A 14,232-nucleotide genomic window follows, 5' to 3' on the forward strand; every position below is an offset into this window, starting at 1 on the left:
CCTCTCCTCTCCTCTCCTCTCCTCTCCTCCCCTCCCCTCCCCTCCCCTCCCCTTCTCTCTCCCCCCCCCCCCCCTCCCTGCCCTGCCCTGCCCTGTCCATTTTTAACCACTTATTTGAACTCTTTGCTCTGACATTTATTCTTAATCATCTTTATTGATTATATTGATCTTTAGCACATTGACTGTATGGTCTGTCCTTGACCGTTTTGCATATTTGAAAGATGAGTCACATTCATGTGGCAAGAAGAATATATTTCTCAGCAGCTGGTGGTTAAATAAAAAATGGCACGTTTGGTTTAACAAGAGGCTTTAAATTCTGAGCAGATTTTTATTTCAGTTTCAGTTTCTTTACTGATTGGATTAAGAATCTCCAAGATGGCATTGCCATTGTGTTTTTGCTCAGCAGGCCCAGAGCATCTGTCATGCATGAGGATTTTTCCTTTATTATTTTGTTTTGCAGAGAAAACATATTGAAGCAATTATTAATATTACTAAGTCAACATAAGAAGACCTTGTAGACTTTATTTACTTCTTAACAGACTATAACAAAGAATAGCTTTTGAATGTTAGGAGAAAGAGAAGAAATGGGTAGGCAATTGGGAAACCACTGACCTTCTTTTTCCTATTTATTAAACTCATGTCCACAGATGTTTTATTCTTCCAAATGACACTATTCACTGTGAAAGGGAGCTGTACCAATCCGCTAGAGCCTGGAAGGACCACAAGGCTTACATTGATAAGGAGGTAAGAGGTATTTTAAAATCTGAGTGAAGTCTTTGCACTGCTACCTTTGCAAAGAATAATTCTGACTTGGAAATATTCTCTGCAGATCGAAGCCCTCCAAGACAAAATTAAGAATTTGAGGGAAGTTAGAGGACACCTAAAAAGAAGAAAACCAGATGAATGTGATTGTAGTAAACAGAGGTAAGAGAGACAGCATTAAACACTGAAAGCTACACCGCTTACTAAGGTTTACACGTTTTCCAAGTTTTCTGAGATGGAAAAGAAAGAACATAAGCTTTATTGATATTTATAACCACTGTAGGTACTCATTCTAGTTAGGTTCCTTTTAAGAGTAGAAGCTACTGTGGATCAAAAGAAGATGTTAAAATTTTAAGTTTAAATATGTTTGTATTCTACTTACATATTTGAACCCCGCTGTAGTTTTGCTATAATCACTGACATGGATGTAACTTCTTTAAATGTAGTGAAAATCATAAGTCATTTTGTGTAGTTCCTTAAGAAAATATCATAGATGGCATGTTTCTGGTTTGGTTCTGTGTTGAAAATGGTTTCATGACTGGTAATTCCTAATAATATTCCCTGTAGCTATTACAACAAAGAGAAAGGGGTAAAGGCCCAAGAGAAACTCAAGAGCCATCTTCATCCCTTCAAGTAAGATTGTTATTATCCTCTCACTCTCTCAGCTGGTTTTTTGGTGACTGAATAAATATAATTTGGTGGGGGTTGGGTTTTTTTTGTGGAGAGGGGAAGGGAGGAGGCGAGGGAAAGAAAAGGTCACAAGCAAGCTCTCACAAGAAACCTTCAGTAATTTTGGGCAGACTCATGAAAGTTTATGGATAATAATTTTAAAACCTATTGATAGAAAAAGGATTAAATTAATCATTTCAGAAGCCGATTGACCTCACGATTGTTAAAAAGTTCTAGTTAAGCCTAAATGCAACAGTGCATCATTTCTCACGCTTACTGAAGAGAAGGCCTTGTCACAACAGCTGGGGCGGAAGCTGAGCTAGAAGAAGGGCATATTCTCATCCTCTCATCTTTAAAGAAGCCAGAAAGATGTAAAAACTGCTAATGCTGTTGTTAACCAAATAGAGACTGTTGTCTCTCAGCCGTGCCAAACTTTCTTTCTGAACAGAGAAGCAGCACAGGAAGTGGATGGCAAACTGCAGCTGTTCAAAGAGAATCGGAGAAGGAAGAAGGAAAGGAAAGGGAAAAAGCGCCAGAAGAAAGGAGATGAGTGTAGCCTTCCTGGACTGACGTGTTTTACCCATGACAACAACCACTGGCAAACAGCACCATTCTGGAACTGTAAGTCTTATGTCCATGTGAACACGTGATCTAGGTTATCCTCTGCTGTGTTACGGAGTTCCCACTCCATGCTATCAGAGCATTATTTTGAAGAACTGGCCCTTAGTAATGATGTTTCTGCAGTTATCCTGAAGTATGAAGGAAGACTGTCACTTGAGTATGATTGTTATTGTTGCATTACTTATTTACATGAAACTATCACGAGAAGCTCGATGCTAAACACCGCAGAAGCAAAAGGAGAGTTGGCCTCTAAAAGATAGACTTACATGACCAGCCACTGAGATTTGTGTGATCTCTTGGAGATCAAGATGGCCAAATATGTCTAGGAATTTTAATTGTGTTCCCAGCCATTAATAAAAACCTTATTCTTCCAGTTGTCATAAATCCTTTTTGTCACTTGACTTTTAATTTTGTCACAAACTTCAGCACATAAGAGGTCTACTTTAATTTGATCACTTTAGTTTCAAAGTGTATCAAACAACTTACCTCGCTGTGAAGAAAATACAGATACTATCCCTTATGAATTCTTCCCATTATTCCCATTTTTTGTATTCTCAAAGAATTTAAAAATCAGAACTGTGGAATACTCACCTGGTGCATAAGAACAAAATATTATAGCTAGAAAAGTTCCTTTAAACTTCAGGGTATATAGATAACCATCCTATTGAGGCATGCTTCGACATTTCTCGGTATTTAGCATTAGCAAAACAACACCTTTCTCATCTTTGGTGGCGGAGGAAGAAAAGTGATTGATTGAAACCTTTACTTTTGGAAACTTGAAGATCAAATGGTGATTAAGTTACAACATACTTGACTCCAAGCAGAAAATTTGCTAAGAGCAATTTTTCATTTGCAGAAAGATGTCTCCTAGTGGTAATCTGTTCTGATTGCACTAGAACTTCTGTTAATATACTTTTTACGTTTTAGAATGTCCCTAAAGCAGTCATATGCACGATTTTTGTTTTAAAGACAGCAATTACATTGGCTTATTACTTTTTAACTGTGGAGTAACAGTTATGAAAAGCATTCTCATATTGCTGTGCATTCTGGTAATGCTCTAGCAACAGTCATGGGGTAAAAACAATGTCCCTTTGACACAGTCCATAACTTAAAGAAGAACTAAGGTATTGACACACATTACACAGATAAAAAGGTCCAGTACCATTACTATTTTTAAGAAGTTTGTTCAAAACATTCATACTGTCACAGCTAGCCACAGTACTAAGAACAAATCTAAATAATTCTAAATAAAAATCTAAGGCAATCTTAATATTTTATTATTGGAATTAAAGAGAGATTCTTCTACAGCCAAACTTTGTTAGCAGTTTGTTTGAAAATTAAGAGAGATACCTTTCTTACAGCCTTTTCTGCTGGCAGAACAAGATTATAAACAAGATATACCCAGGTCACCTCTATGGCTGCTGTGACACCTGGATCCAGGTGTCTTCAGTTTGGAGTGGATTTCCTAAGTTTCCCCAGGTTGAAAAGTGAAAACAAGATGTAATCCAGTTACGCTGTTTGGGATTGCTCTACAAAGGCTTAACCGAATGATTCCATTTCCTTCTTATTTGTGTGTCAAATAAATTAAATGAGGGATTGCAGTTCAAAATAACAGTGAAGTGGAAAACTCAAGCCAGTAAAGGAGAGCTGCTTAAAATGAGGCATCGGCCTTCCTTCCCATCTTGCTTCTTCCGTCTTGCCTGCATTCAAGGTGCCAGGCATGCTCCCCGCTTGCAAACCCATCTCTTCCTTGCCTAACCTCTGCCACTTGCCTCGTTCCCGCACTCTGCCTCACTCTTTCTTGCCTGCTGTGTCATTTCCCTCTCACTTTTATATCAAGGCGCAGTTGGACCTTCCTCAGTAGTGCTTATAATTCTGTAATTTTCTGTTGTACTTCTGTAATTTTCTGTTGTACTTGCATCTCAGAGGCTCTACTAATTGTAGGGGGAAACAGTATCTTATATACAGGAAGCAATTCCAAAGAATCCTGTACAGAAATCATAAGGATCGGGATTTGTGTTGGTTTTTTGTAAAGTCTGCATTCTGCTCAATGCCATTAAACCATATATAACTCAGAACAGAATATCCCTCATTAACTATAGGATTCACTATCTTCTGCTTTGATTAACCGTATGTTTGTGAAAACTATATTGGCAACGTTTATTCTGTTTTAGATGAGAATCTAGCATTATTCAAATAGATTTTTTCTTAAATTGGTCTAGAATTTAAGTACATGAAAACCTATAAAAGTTTCACCAGTAGAAGAAAAGAGCATATTGTTTTTCACTGAAAACTAATAACTTGTTCCTTTAATTACAGTGGGTTCATTCTGTGCTTGCACAAGCTCGAATAACAACACTTACTGGTGTTTGCGAACAGTTAATGACACCCACAATTTTCTCTTTTGTGAATTTGCGACTGGATTCTTGGAATATTTTGATATGAACACTGATCCCTATCAGGTAAACCCCTTTCCCTGTTCCAAAATATTCTTCACCAAACTCCTCTAGTTTTGTGGGGTTTTTTTGTTGTTTCTGCTAACAAGTATTTTTTCCCTCCATTCCTCTTTTTCTCAGCTGACGAATACAGTACATACAGTGGAACGAGGCATTTTGAATCAATTACACATACAGCTAATGGAACTACGGAGTTGTCAAGGTTATAAGCAGTGCAATCCGAGGCCAAAGGGACTTGAAACAGGTACAAGACAGATAAAAGTGTTTATTTCCATTTTATTCCTTTTTTTTTGAAATCTGCTTAAGTACTAATTGTATACATGAAGTGTTGCCCTCCTTAGTGTTGCTCTGAATAGTTCAGAATGATCCACATCCACCATCCTTCAGAACTGCATGACCAGGAAGCTTCTTTGCAAGTTTGCACAGGTTATTCTAGACAGATACTGATGGCGAAAAACAACATTTGACAGAAATGCTGCAGAAAGGTTCTCATGTTATTTGAGCTCATCAATAACAATGCAGATCTTCATAGCTGTAACTCTTTTCTCTGTTGCAGGGTTTATTTGGTTAGTTTTTGCCTCCCAGTAGGAGATGAGGTATTAAATCCTGTGTTTATTCCAACTGCTGTCCACCTATAGGAACAACCTCAGGCTCTACACCACATTAACATTGCAAACTCCTAATCAGCCATAGTCTCCTCCATTTCTGAGGAAAGCAATATTTCTTTACAAGAGTCTCTGAGTGCAAAAATAGCTGGTATTTATACTTTGTAACTCTGGAATTCATTGCACTTAAATTTGGTTGATCGAACATTGTGATTTTTTTTACAGGACTATTCCCTTCTAGATATTTTGCGGTGTTGCATCTTGTATCTCTTTCTTCAGCTACAGATGTTTCTCTTTTTTACAATATCTAATTGTTTGGGGGTTTTATTATTTTTGAAAAACTGTGGTTTTTCAGTTCTTTTATATAAAACTTCCAGGAAGTCTTTGTTGGACTGCAGCTCTGTCTTTATTTAACACAGTACATTTCTTTTTAGGAATTAGATGCTGTGCATGGAAAACTACATTGTGAATGGTTTTTACAAGTTCTAAACACTAACAAAAATTACTCTTGTATTTTCCTATATCAGGAAATAAAGATGGAGGAAGCTATGATCCACACAGGTATCCACACTTTTTTATTCTCCTCAGCAGCTTCTTTCCAAATAATTGCATGACTCCAGTCCATTTCAACTAATGTCTGTATCCTGCCACGTTGCACACAGCATAGCTTTTGATGCATGCATTTTCTAACTACTCTACACTGAACTTGGCCATTGTTTTTTAGATCTCCCATTCTGCATTTAACGTAGCTCATTGTCATAGCAAGACTTCATACAGCTCATATTTCATGCCTGTATTTCTTAGATGTTTACACACGGAAAATGACACAAAAAGAATCGCCCTTTTTTTGGGTTGTTTTCCTGTTGTTGGGTTGATTTTGGATGGGTTGTGGGGTTTTTTTCTGGTTTTATTTAGGAAGTCTATGCAGCTGCTTTTTAAACGCAAAACAAATGTACTTAAAAAATTTTCTGATGTATATGTATCCAAAGAGCCTAATCACACCTATGGGAGGAAAGTAAAATCTTTTCACTGGCTTTAGGAAATGTTGGCAGACGCTGCTTTAAGCAAAAGCAGGGCTCAATGTGATCAGCACGCGCTCAGAAGCCAGCAGGAGACAGTTCAATACGTGTAGCAGAAAGATGAGGCTCCTTTGGGCCGGGGGGCTGATGCTTTCAGACCAGATTACATGTGCATGAAACAAAATTTCTTAAAAAGGTTGTAATATTTGAGCTGAGGAGAGGGCACCAGTGGAAGTTTTTTATACGTAATGCTTGAACCTGAGTAATACATGAAAGACTGCTATTTGCAAATGTATTTATCTCTTTGCCAGTGTATGTATCATACCTACACGTTTATCACGCAGAGTCCAGTTCCTCCTGCTGAAGGAACCTGTCAAACATAAAGCAAAAGCCTGAAGACACTGAAAAAACTCAGGTCTTAACAGCACTGCGCTTGCTGTTCAGTGAACAATACTTGTACTCAGGGAAAAAAAACAGATTAGAAGTCATCTGACAAGTGTCATATTTATACTTGGTATCTTCTCACAGTCTATCAGTTATATATGTTTTCGACTCCATGCACTCTGGTGGAGTAGCTCCTGGTATACATTATTTGCTTGAGATGTAAACCAGGTCCAAGGAGTATACGAGTCTACATAAAACTTTTTTCACAGGGTCTTCTTGAGAAGAACCTTGTCATTAGCTCCCAACAGCCAGGGAACAATTAAGATAATGTATTTCAATGTTTTATAGATCTCCAATTTAAGCAGCTATTTTTTCCTTGCAGCCAATTTTGTATTTTCTCACTTTGGGATCTAGGAAAAAGATAAACTTTTGTTTGGTTGTATCCCATTTGTTTGCATTGCTTGTTACAGCCTGGTGGGAACTGGTTACTGCAATGATAGAAAGTATTCCCTGTAATTATGCTTTTAAGTCTTTCATTAGAAGACGTTCTTCTAAACATTCCTCATTTTAACTGCAGATCTAACAGAAATGGCATTTTTGAATTGTAGGATTGCATGAAATAGTAGAGCACACAAGATTAATCTTTAATTTATATCTTGCTACACTATTTAGTTATGAAAACATTTTAACTTCTGATACCAAGTCAGTAAACATTCTGCTACTGGGATAAATAGCAGGTATAGTATATAAAAAAAATGATATTACTCTCTGCCATTACATTCCAGCCACCCAGTTCCTCCATATACACAGACGCTCAAGTTCAACATTTCAATTCAAGCCCCATCCTGGCGGAAATTGCTCGGGGGGTGTTTAAAACAGAAACAGTTTAAAAAGAACTGGTGTCACCTGTGTCTTTTGATGGACAGAACATGACCTTGCAGATATGGAGGATAACAGGATATGGGAACTGCACTATCCTCTCTCCTCTCCTGCTTGTCTGAGGTCTTTCAAAGCCACCAAGGAGATGACTCTACCTACTTGCCTTTAGTCTTAGTGGAAATATATACAAATCCCTTACCAGTTTTGAGGCAACACAGCTGTGGATGGCATTATGGGACTCCAGGGAATGATAATTGGAGAGTGAAGCTTAGCTAATGCTTTATTTTAAAAAATCAGAATATGTATTACTGTGAACAGTTGGCAACAATTTTTCTCTCTTTTGGGTTTATGGTATAGCTGAGAGATTCCAAAATATTGATCACTGCCGTGCTGCTACTCAAATGCAACTCATCTGCACTTTCCCGTTTCACACCTATTTGTAATGAGATTCCTTACAGGGGAAAACCTTTTCTTTCCTCTCTTCTTCCCCCTGTTGGCTTTGATTTCAGTGGAAAACTTTTTGTGCTTACTGCTAAGTTGTGGCAACTTTTCGTGCTTGCTGCTAAGTTGTGGAATTAATCTGTGACTCAGTCAACCAACATACAACCAGCTCTAGGACCTTAAAACATTGCTTTCCTATTTGTTTAACATGTATGGATACAAGTTACCTCTGTCCCATGTGTTTAAACAATTTTTTTTCTGCTTGACGTGAAGAACACGGAACAATTCCCAGTGCCTTCCCAGCTGTGAAGCTCCTCTGAGACTGCAGAAAGAGTCTCACATTTAGAGGGGAAAAAGCAGATCTAACATGAAGGACCGTGTAGCTCTGTCATCCTTTGAGATATTTTGTAGGAATACAGCAAACTCCTTGCTGATCTCACTTCTGCACAGCACAGTCCCGTTGCCCTGCTGCTGAAGCTGATGGAAACCCTGCTTCTCCTCACCAGCTCCCAGACCTTCCCGCTGCCCACCATGCCACCCCAGCTTGCCCAGCTCAACCCCTTGTCCCGCCACCTGGGACAGGCAGGAGAGGCTCCTCTGGGCCCAAAGGCACCTTTCTGGCCCTTCCTTTGCCCCCCAGTGCCCTGGTCCGTCCCCAAACCTCTTACTGGTCAAACGGCAGCACACCAGTCTCAGTGTCTCACATACCAAACCGCTTTGGCCACTGACTGTTCCTACAGCAGTTTGTTTTCCTATACAGGCTCTGATTTGGCAAAGAAAAAAAAAATTTTGAAACTATCAATACAAATAATAACACAGCAAAATTTAAATACTGTCGCATGTGCAGTGTGCTTAATATCTTACAGGGTTTGGTGACTAAATTCCTCAAAAATGCATCCCTTCCTATGGTGTTTTTTAGGGTCTTTTATGTCTCTAAGCACTGGAATAGTAAGATATCTTTCTTGAAACCTCTGCAGTATTTAATTACTTTTTGTTTCAGGAAACAAATTATCCATAATTTGACTTACAAAGACGGCTCTCGTGTGGCCATGCCATGATTTCATTTCTTTTGTCTACTTTAGGATAAGAAAGAAGGAAGATGCTCTGTCATACCTGTCCTACCAAATCCAAAAAGCTCGTGTTTCTTCCTGTTATGGGGAGTTTGCAAAAGTACTTGCAAAGAAAAATATTTCTAGAACTTGCTTTAAAAAAAATAAGATATTGAAATTTTACATTGTAAAATATTTACAGCTGTTTTATTAAGTGAACTAATAACAACCGGATCTAAGATTCAGGTGTTTCCAAGTAATGAAAGTGGTCTCCATTTGGTGGGAGCAGAATAAAGCCCCTCGTCATAAGAAAATCTCTAGTTTTTTTCCAACCATAAGTTTTCTCTGACTTTCCATATTATGGACTAAATATTGGAGAAATTCTTTCCACTGTGAAATCCCAAGCTCGTGAAGAAGCAAAGAATATAAGCTGTGATAGATACAAGTTGTATTTTCTGCTTTACCTGAACAATGAGAAAGGCGAAGTTAAAAGGCAAATAAACTAATGGAGATGCCAAGATGGGGATGAAGGGTTCAATATAGATAAACATTTGTGCTGAGTTCACGCTGTTGGACTATAGCCACTTGAACTTCCAAGCTAATTACTGCTAGCCTGTACAATTTTCAGAAAGACAGTAAGTCATCTGAGTGAGCTAATTACTAAATATTGCCTGCAGCGCCATTTGTAAGGACAAATTTGCCACTTTCCCTGACAGGCTTTTACATTATCTGATTAGTTTTTCCTTGTAGTCCACTTTGTTGATAAAATCCTTGGACTGAACACAGTCTGCACAGTGAATAAAATGAAATAGTGGTGTTCAGTGTTACTTGTCAATATAAAAATTCACACTACATTTGATAATCCGGGTCACTGTAGTGACTTTTAAAACTCTTTTGGAAATGAGTTTCCTTCATGTCTTTGCTTTTTCTGACTGTGATCAATATAAAATGCAGCTCCATTGCTACTTATAGACTCGTATGTATGCCCTTTATTCAAACTTATTATTTGATAAAGCTGTTAGACATTTTCTTTGAAAGCTTTTTTTTTAAAATTACAAAAAAAAAAAAAACCAACAACCTTTAGGAGGTTCTATATCTATGTATGTTTTGACACTATTTTACAGAGTGGTGCAGTCCTATAAATTAATTCACACCAAGTTTTTGCAGCTTTTATTTCTCCTAATTGCTCCATGTTAATTAAAATGAATGTTTACAAAGTAAATAAAATACTACCTTTGTCTATCATTTATTAAATAAAATGTGGCTGGTTGGTTTGTAGACCATATGTCTCGAGTCACCTAGACACCAAATTCCTGCTGGTGGTGTTGAAGTTCAGGTCACTGACGGCTTTCAGAGTTAGTCCCATCTTTTATATTTAACCATTGTTCATTTATTCCATATTTTGGTGGAGTGTTCAGGAAAGGCAAATGGATTATTTGTGTATTGAACACCTTTCCTGTCTTGAAATATCAGAGGAAACATTTATCTCTGATTGCCACGACAAAGCCCCGTTAGACCAGATTTTGCTCTTTTTTAATCAGTCCAAGAATGTAGCAGAAGACAGGGAGTTTCTCATTGTGTGTTCAGCAGGAGCTGTGAACAGACTTGAGGCCAGAACCATTAATATGATGACAGAAGATGTGGAGCGTCTTCCATTTTGAGATACATATATTATGAATAGTGATGCTTTCAAGCAAATTGGAGCAGAAACACCCATGGAAGCTTTGCTTGCACTTTTAAACTGGTGTTCACCATTAGGCTTTATTCTTTCTTTCAACAGAGGACAGTTATGGGATGGATGGGAAGGCTAACCTGCCCAGTTTCACTGGTGACATCGACTGGCAAGGACTGGAAGACTTGTACAGTGTGAATGAAAGTGTATATGAATACAGATACAACTATAGACTTAGTCTGGCTGACTGGACTAATTACTTGAAGGATGTAGATAGAATGTTTGCACTGCTGAACGGTTACTACCAGCAAAATAAAACAGACAAGGCTAACACTGCTCGAAGCAACGGGGATGGGGACGAATCGTCCACGCCGTTTGCCTTGGTGGAAATGACTTCTGCTGAAGAATCGAGCGGCCTGCCTGCAGAAGACTTGCAGCTTATTGTGCCAACGGACTTTGCAGCCCTCGCTTTGAGCACAGTGAATTTAAGTCAGGAGAGGAAACTTGAATTAAACAACGATATTCCTGAGAAAAGTAGTTTGAATGACGCACACTGGAGAAATAATCATCAAGCTGAAAAATGGATGGAGGATAAAGAATCGGACCGTTTTGATATGGATTTCAGTGGAAACGGCTTGATAGAGTTGGAGTCCCGGCACAGCTTCATGCTACAACCCATCAGCATTCCTCAAAAAGATGCTCATCAGGGCAGTGATGCAGTGGAAGATATATTTGAAGATCAACTATATCTTCCCGTGAGGTCTGACGAACCCCTCGTTCATCAGGCTGTAAACGTATCCATTAGGGATTCATCTATCCGTACCCAGAAAACAGGAACTTTCTTTAAAAAAACGGAACAGAGTCTTGCAGGGGAAACTTCACAAATCCTAAATGTAGAAGGCAGTGCCTCAGCTCCACCCTTCTTGGATTAGATCAAGCTGTAAACCATTAAATAAGTTCTCCTTTTTCTTATTAGCAAACTAATAAAGGTAATCATGACAACTGACATTCCATGTTTATTGTAGATACGTTTTGCAGCTAAATTGAGCCCGTTTCAGTATTTGTCTGTGTGCATTCGTTTTATTCACACGCACATATTTTCACAGTAATTCTCCCCACTGGGAAGCAAGATTTCCAGTTTTTGATGAAAAGAAACAGTGTTAACTTTCAAATGCAGTAGCACATTCTCCGCCAGCTCAAACTTATTTCTTTGAAGAGGATGTTCCAAGATACTTTCCCTATTTCCAAATGATCCCACCACGAATGAATGTTTCAGTCCACCCAATCTGCATAATGTCTCTTTCATAAATTATTTTAACCACTGGAAATTGCTAATGTCACATTTTTGAGTAAAATGCACTTTTAAAACCTGTATGCCATACCATTTATGAACCTAATACCTTACATGTTCTTAGTTTGCTCATTGACTCGTGTAATTGTGAAACCAATTAATAGGTTGACAGGAAAGAGGTAATCAGCATGGATTGTGGAAACAGACTGAATATTATTTTAGCAAAAAATATTGCATGTTTTTGTTACTTTGATTTAATTAAATTTGCTCTCAGAAAGGTACGGCTAATGATTGTTAACTGTAGGAGGATTTGTTTAAATTGGATTGTTTCCCTATATGTTGATATTGTCAGTATTAAAAATCCATGGTTTTTTGACTTTTTCTTTTCCTTGCTGATACTAGTAGAAAGGTTTACATCAATACATATACGCTTGTCACCACATCTGATTTTTATTATCTCGAACAATATCTTGAAAGCATTATTAGAATTCTGAGACTTAAATTCTTTTTGTTTTGTTTTGAACAGGCATTAAAGGGAATGATAAAATCATGTTAGATTTACATTATTCTAGATACAAAAGGCACATGAGGTAAAAAATAGTAGTTTAGATAATATTTGTTGTTGTATTCTAAATTTTTTCTTCAACTTTACCAAACATTAAATTTTATAAAATATAATACGAAAACGACTTTGAAAATCTGTATTACTCAAAACTTAGTATCTTCCCTTGCTTTCTTATAAATTTCTAATTAATTAGTACAACAACAACAAAAGAGAATTACTTCAAACAGATGTAATTCTGTGGTGTCCCGTTCATGGGTGTGTTTCCTATCTGTTACATGTTATGTAGTGTAGTGAGTAATTTTTGGCTATTGCAAGCACTGCAGGTTAAACTTACATCATTGCATTGTATTTTAAGTTGAAACTTTTTAAAAAGGAGGTTCTTCTAGTAGGATTTTAATAATTTTAAGAAGCAGTCTTTTTGATGGACTCTGTACATATGTTAAAATGACTAGCTCTTTATCTGATGTATGTGTCATGGGCTGATTGATAGAAAAACGTATTTATGGTCATGAATGATGCTATTTGTACATAGGTTTTAAGTTACTAGGATACAAACTGTGTTTTTAAATCTTGTATAATATTTCTGTGATACTTTTATAGAACAATTCTGGCTTCGGGAAAGTCTAGAAGCAATATTTCTTGAAATAAAAAGTGTTTTACTTTACCTGCTTCAGAGAAGTCCAGATGATCCAGTTTTCCTGCTAATTAAGATTTATCTTTAAAGTATGTTATCGGTTTCATTTTCAAGAATCCATCCACATTTAAAGCAATGGGTAACGAAATAACACACTACATTCTGTTAGTTATAAATTATTCCTGGAGATTGTGAATAATATATATTTTTTTGTTTAAGACATGCTGTGATTATTTTTTTTTTTAATACTCAATTCATCTGACCCTTTTTGCTTTGAAGTCAGTGCACCAAGCTGCAGAACCAGTGGCTCCCAGAAGTGAAGCGATGTTACATAGTGCCATCCCCTCCTTTGCCGCTTTCCCTCCTCCTGCAGAGCTCTCCCTATGACAGCAAAGCGCAGCAGACCGGACACACAGGGCTTAATGAGAATAGACCACAGATGTCTAGTCAGGAGGAGTAACTCCTCTCACAAACCTTCGCAAAAGGGAATTTAGATTTCAAGGTAGATTCTCTTTTACTTGCACTCCATGTTACGTTGGTGGCCTGTGAATAAGATTAGCTTCATCGGCAAAAATCAGCCTCTGGAGCAATGCCTCTCGAACTCTCCTTTCTTCTACACAGTCCTGGGACACCGATGCTCCTGCAGGCATGAAGTTACAGGTGACGTTTGTGGGAATCAGGAGACTGATGGTTAACCTACGTGTTCAAAAATCAGTTGTTGCACTGCTAGACAGACCCCTGAGAGATGCCTACCCCTGCAACGCACACTGGCAAACACAGGATGCATTCCAAAACAGGTTGCTGAGCGGGCTGAGCCAGCAAGTTTGGGAGGACTTTAAGGACAAAGGCAAGTTGAAGCAAGGTCCCATACAACTACCTCACTCATATCTTTGTGCAGTGATTTATCCAGCACCATGTGCCCTCCGTTCTCGGAAAGAACCAAGCAAGGGGCTTTCTTCTCTCTTAATGCTTGGGTAGAGATAGAGAAGGGAATGGTGCAATAGAGTGGTCCACTCATTCACCCCACTTGCTCCTCCTCCTTTCATGACAGCTTGAAGTACTCACTCAGGAAAGGGAAGAGATTGCATCCTCCTCAGCTTGAAAGTGGTCAACCTTCCTTCTTCCAGGACAGCACCCTGTCCTCCAAACTATCAGACAGTTCAGGTGGAAGCCTTTTTTATAGCT

The 14,232-nt window shown here is 38.1% G+C and overlaps 1 protein-coding gene across 1 annotated transcript in view; it reads left to right on the forward strand.

Moving 5' to 3' along the window:
* The window catches only part of LOC309686525 (uncharacterized protein), a gene marked incomplete at its 5' end in the record, with an annotated part of 15,933 nt that extends 2,856 nt beyond the window's left edge, over nt 1–13,077 (forward strand). The window contains 7 exons of the mRNA XM_082499233.1: nt 648–744; nt 830–924; nt 1,330–1,395; nt 1,880–2,052; nt 4,372–4,514; nt 4,629–4,752; nt 10,666–13,077. Of these exons, the coding sequence (XP_082355359.1) occupies nt 648–744; nt 830–924; nt 1,330–1,395; nt 1,880–2,052; nt 4,372–4,514; nt 4,629–4,752; nt 10,666–11,489 (1,522 nt within the window). The 3' untranslated portion in view covers nt 11,490–13,077. The remainder of the gene's footprint in view (nt 1–647; nt 745–829; nt 925–1,329; nt 1,396–1,879; nt 2,053–4,371; nt 4,515–4,628; nt 4,753–10,665) is intronic.
* Between the last annotated feature and the right edge of the window lie 1,155 nt (nt 13,078–14,232).

Source organism: Vanellus vanellus (genome assembly GCF_965231255.1).
Source record: "Vanellus vanellus genome assembly, chromosome: 2".
Taxonomy (NCBI): domain Eukaryota; kingdom Metazoa; phylum Chordata; class Aves; order Charadriiformes; family Charadriidae; genus Vanellus; species Vanellus vanellus.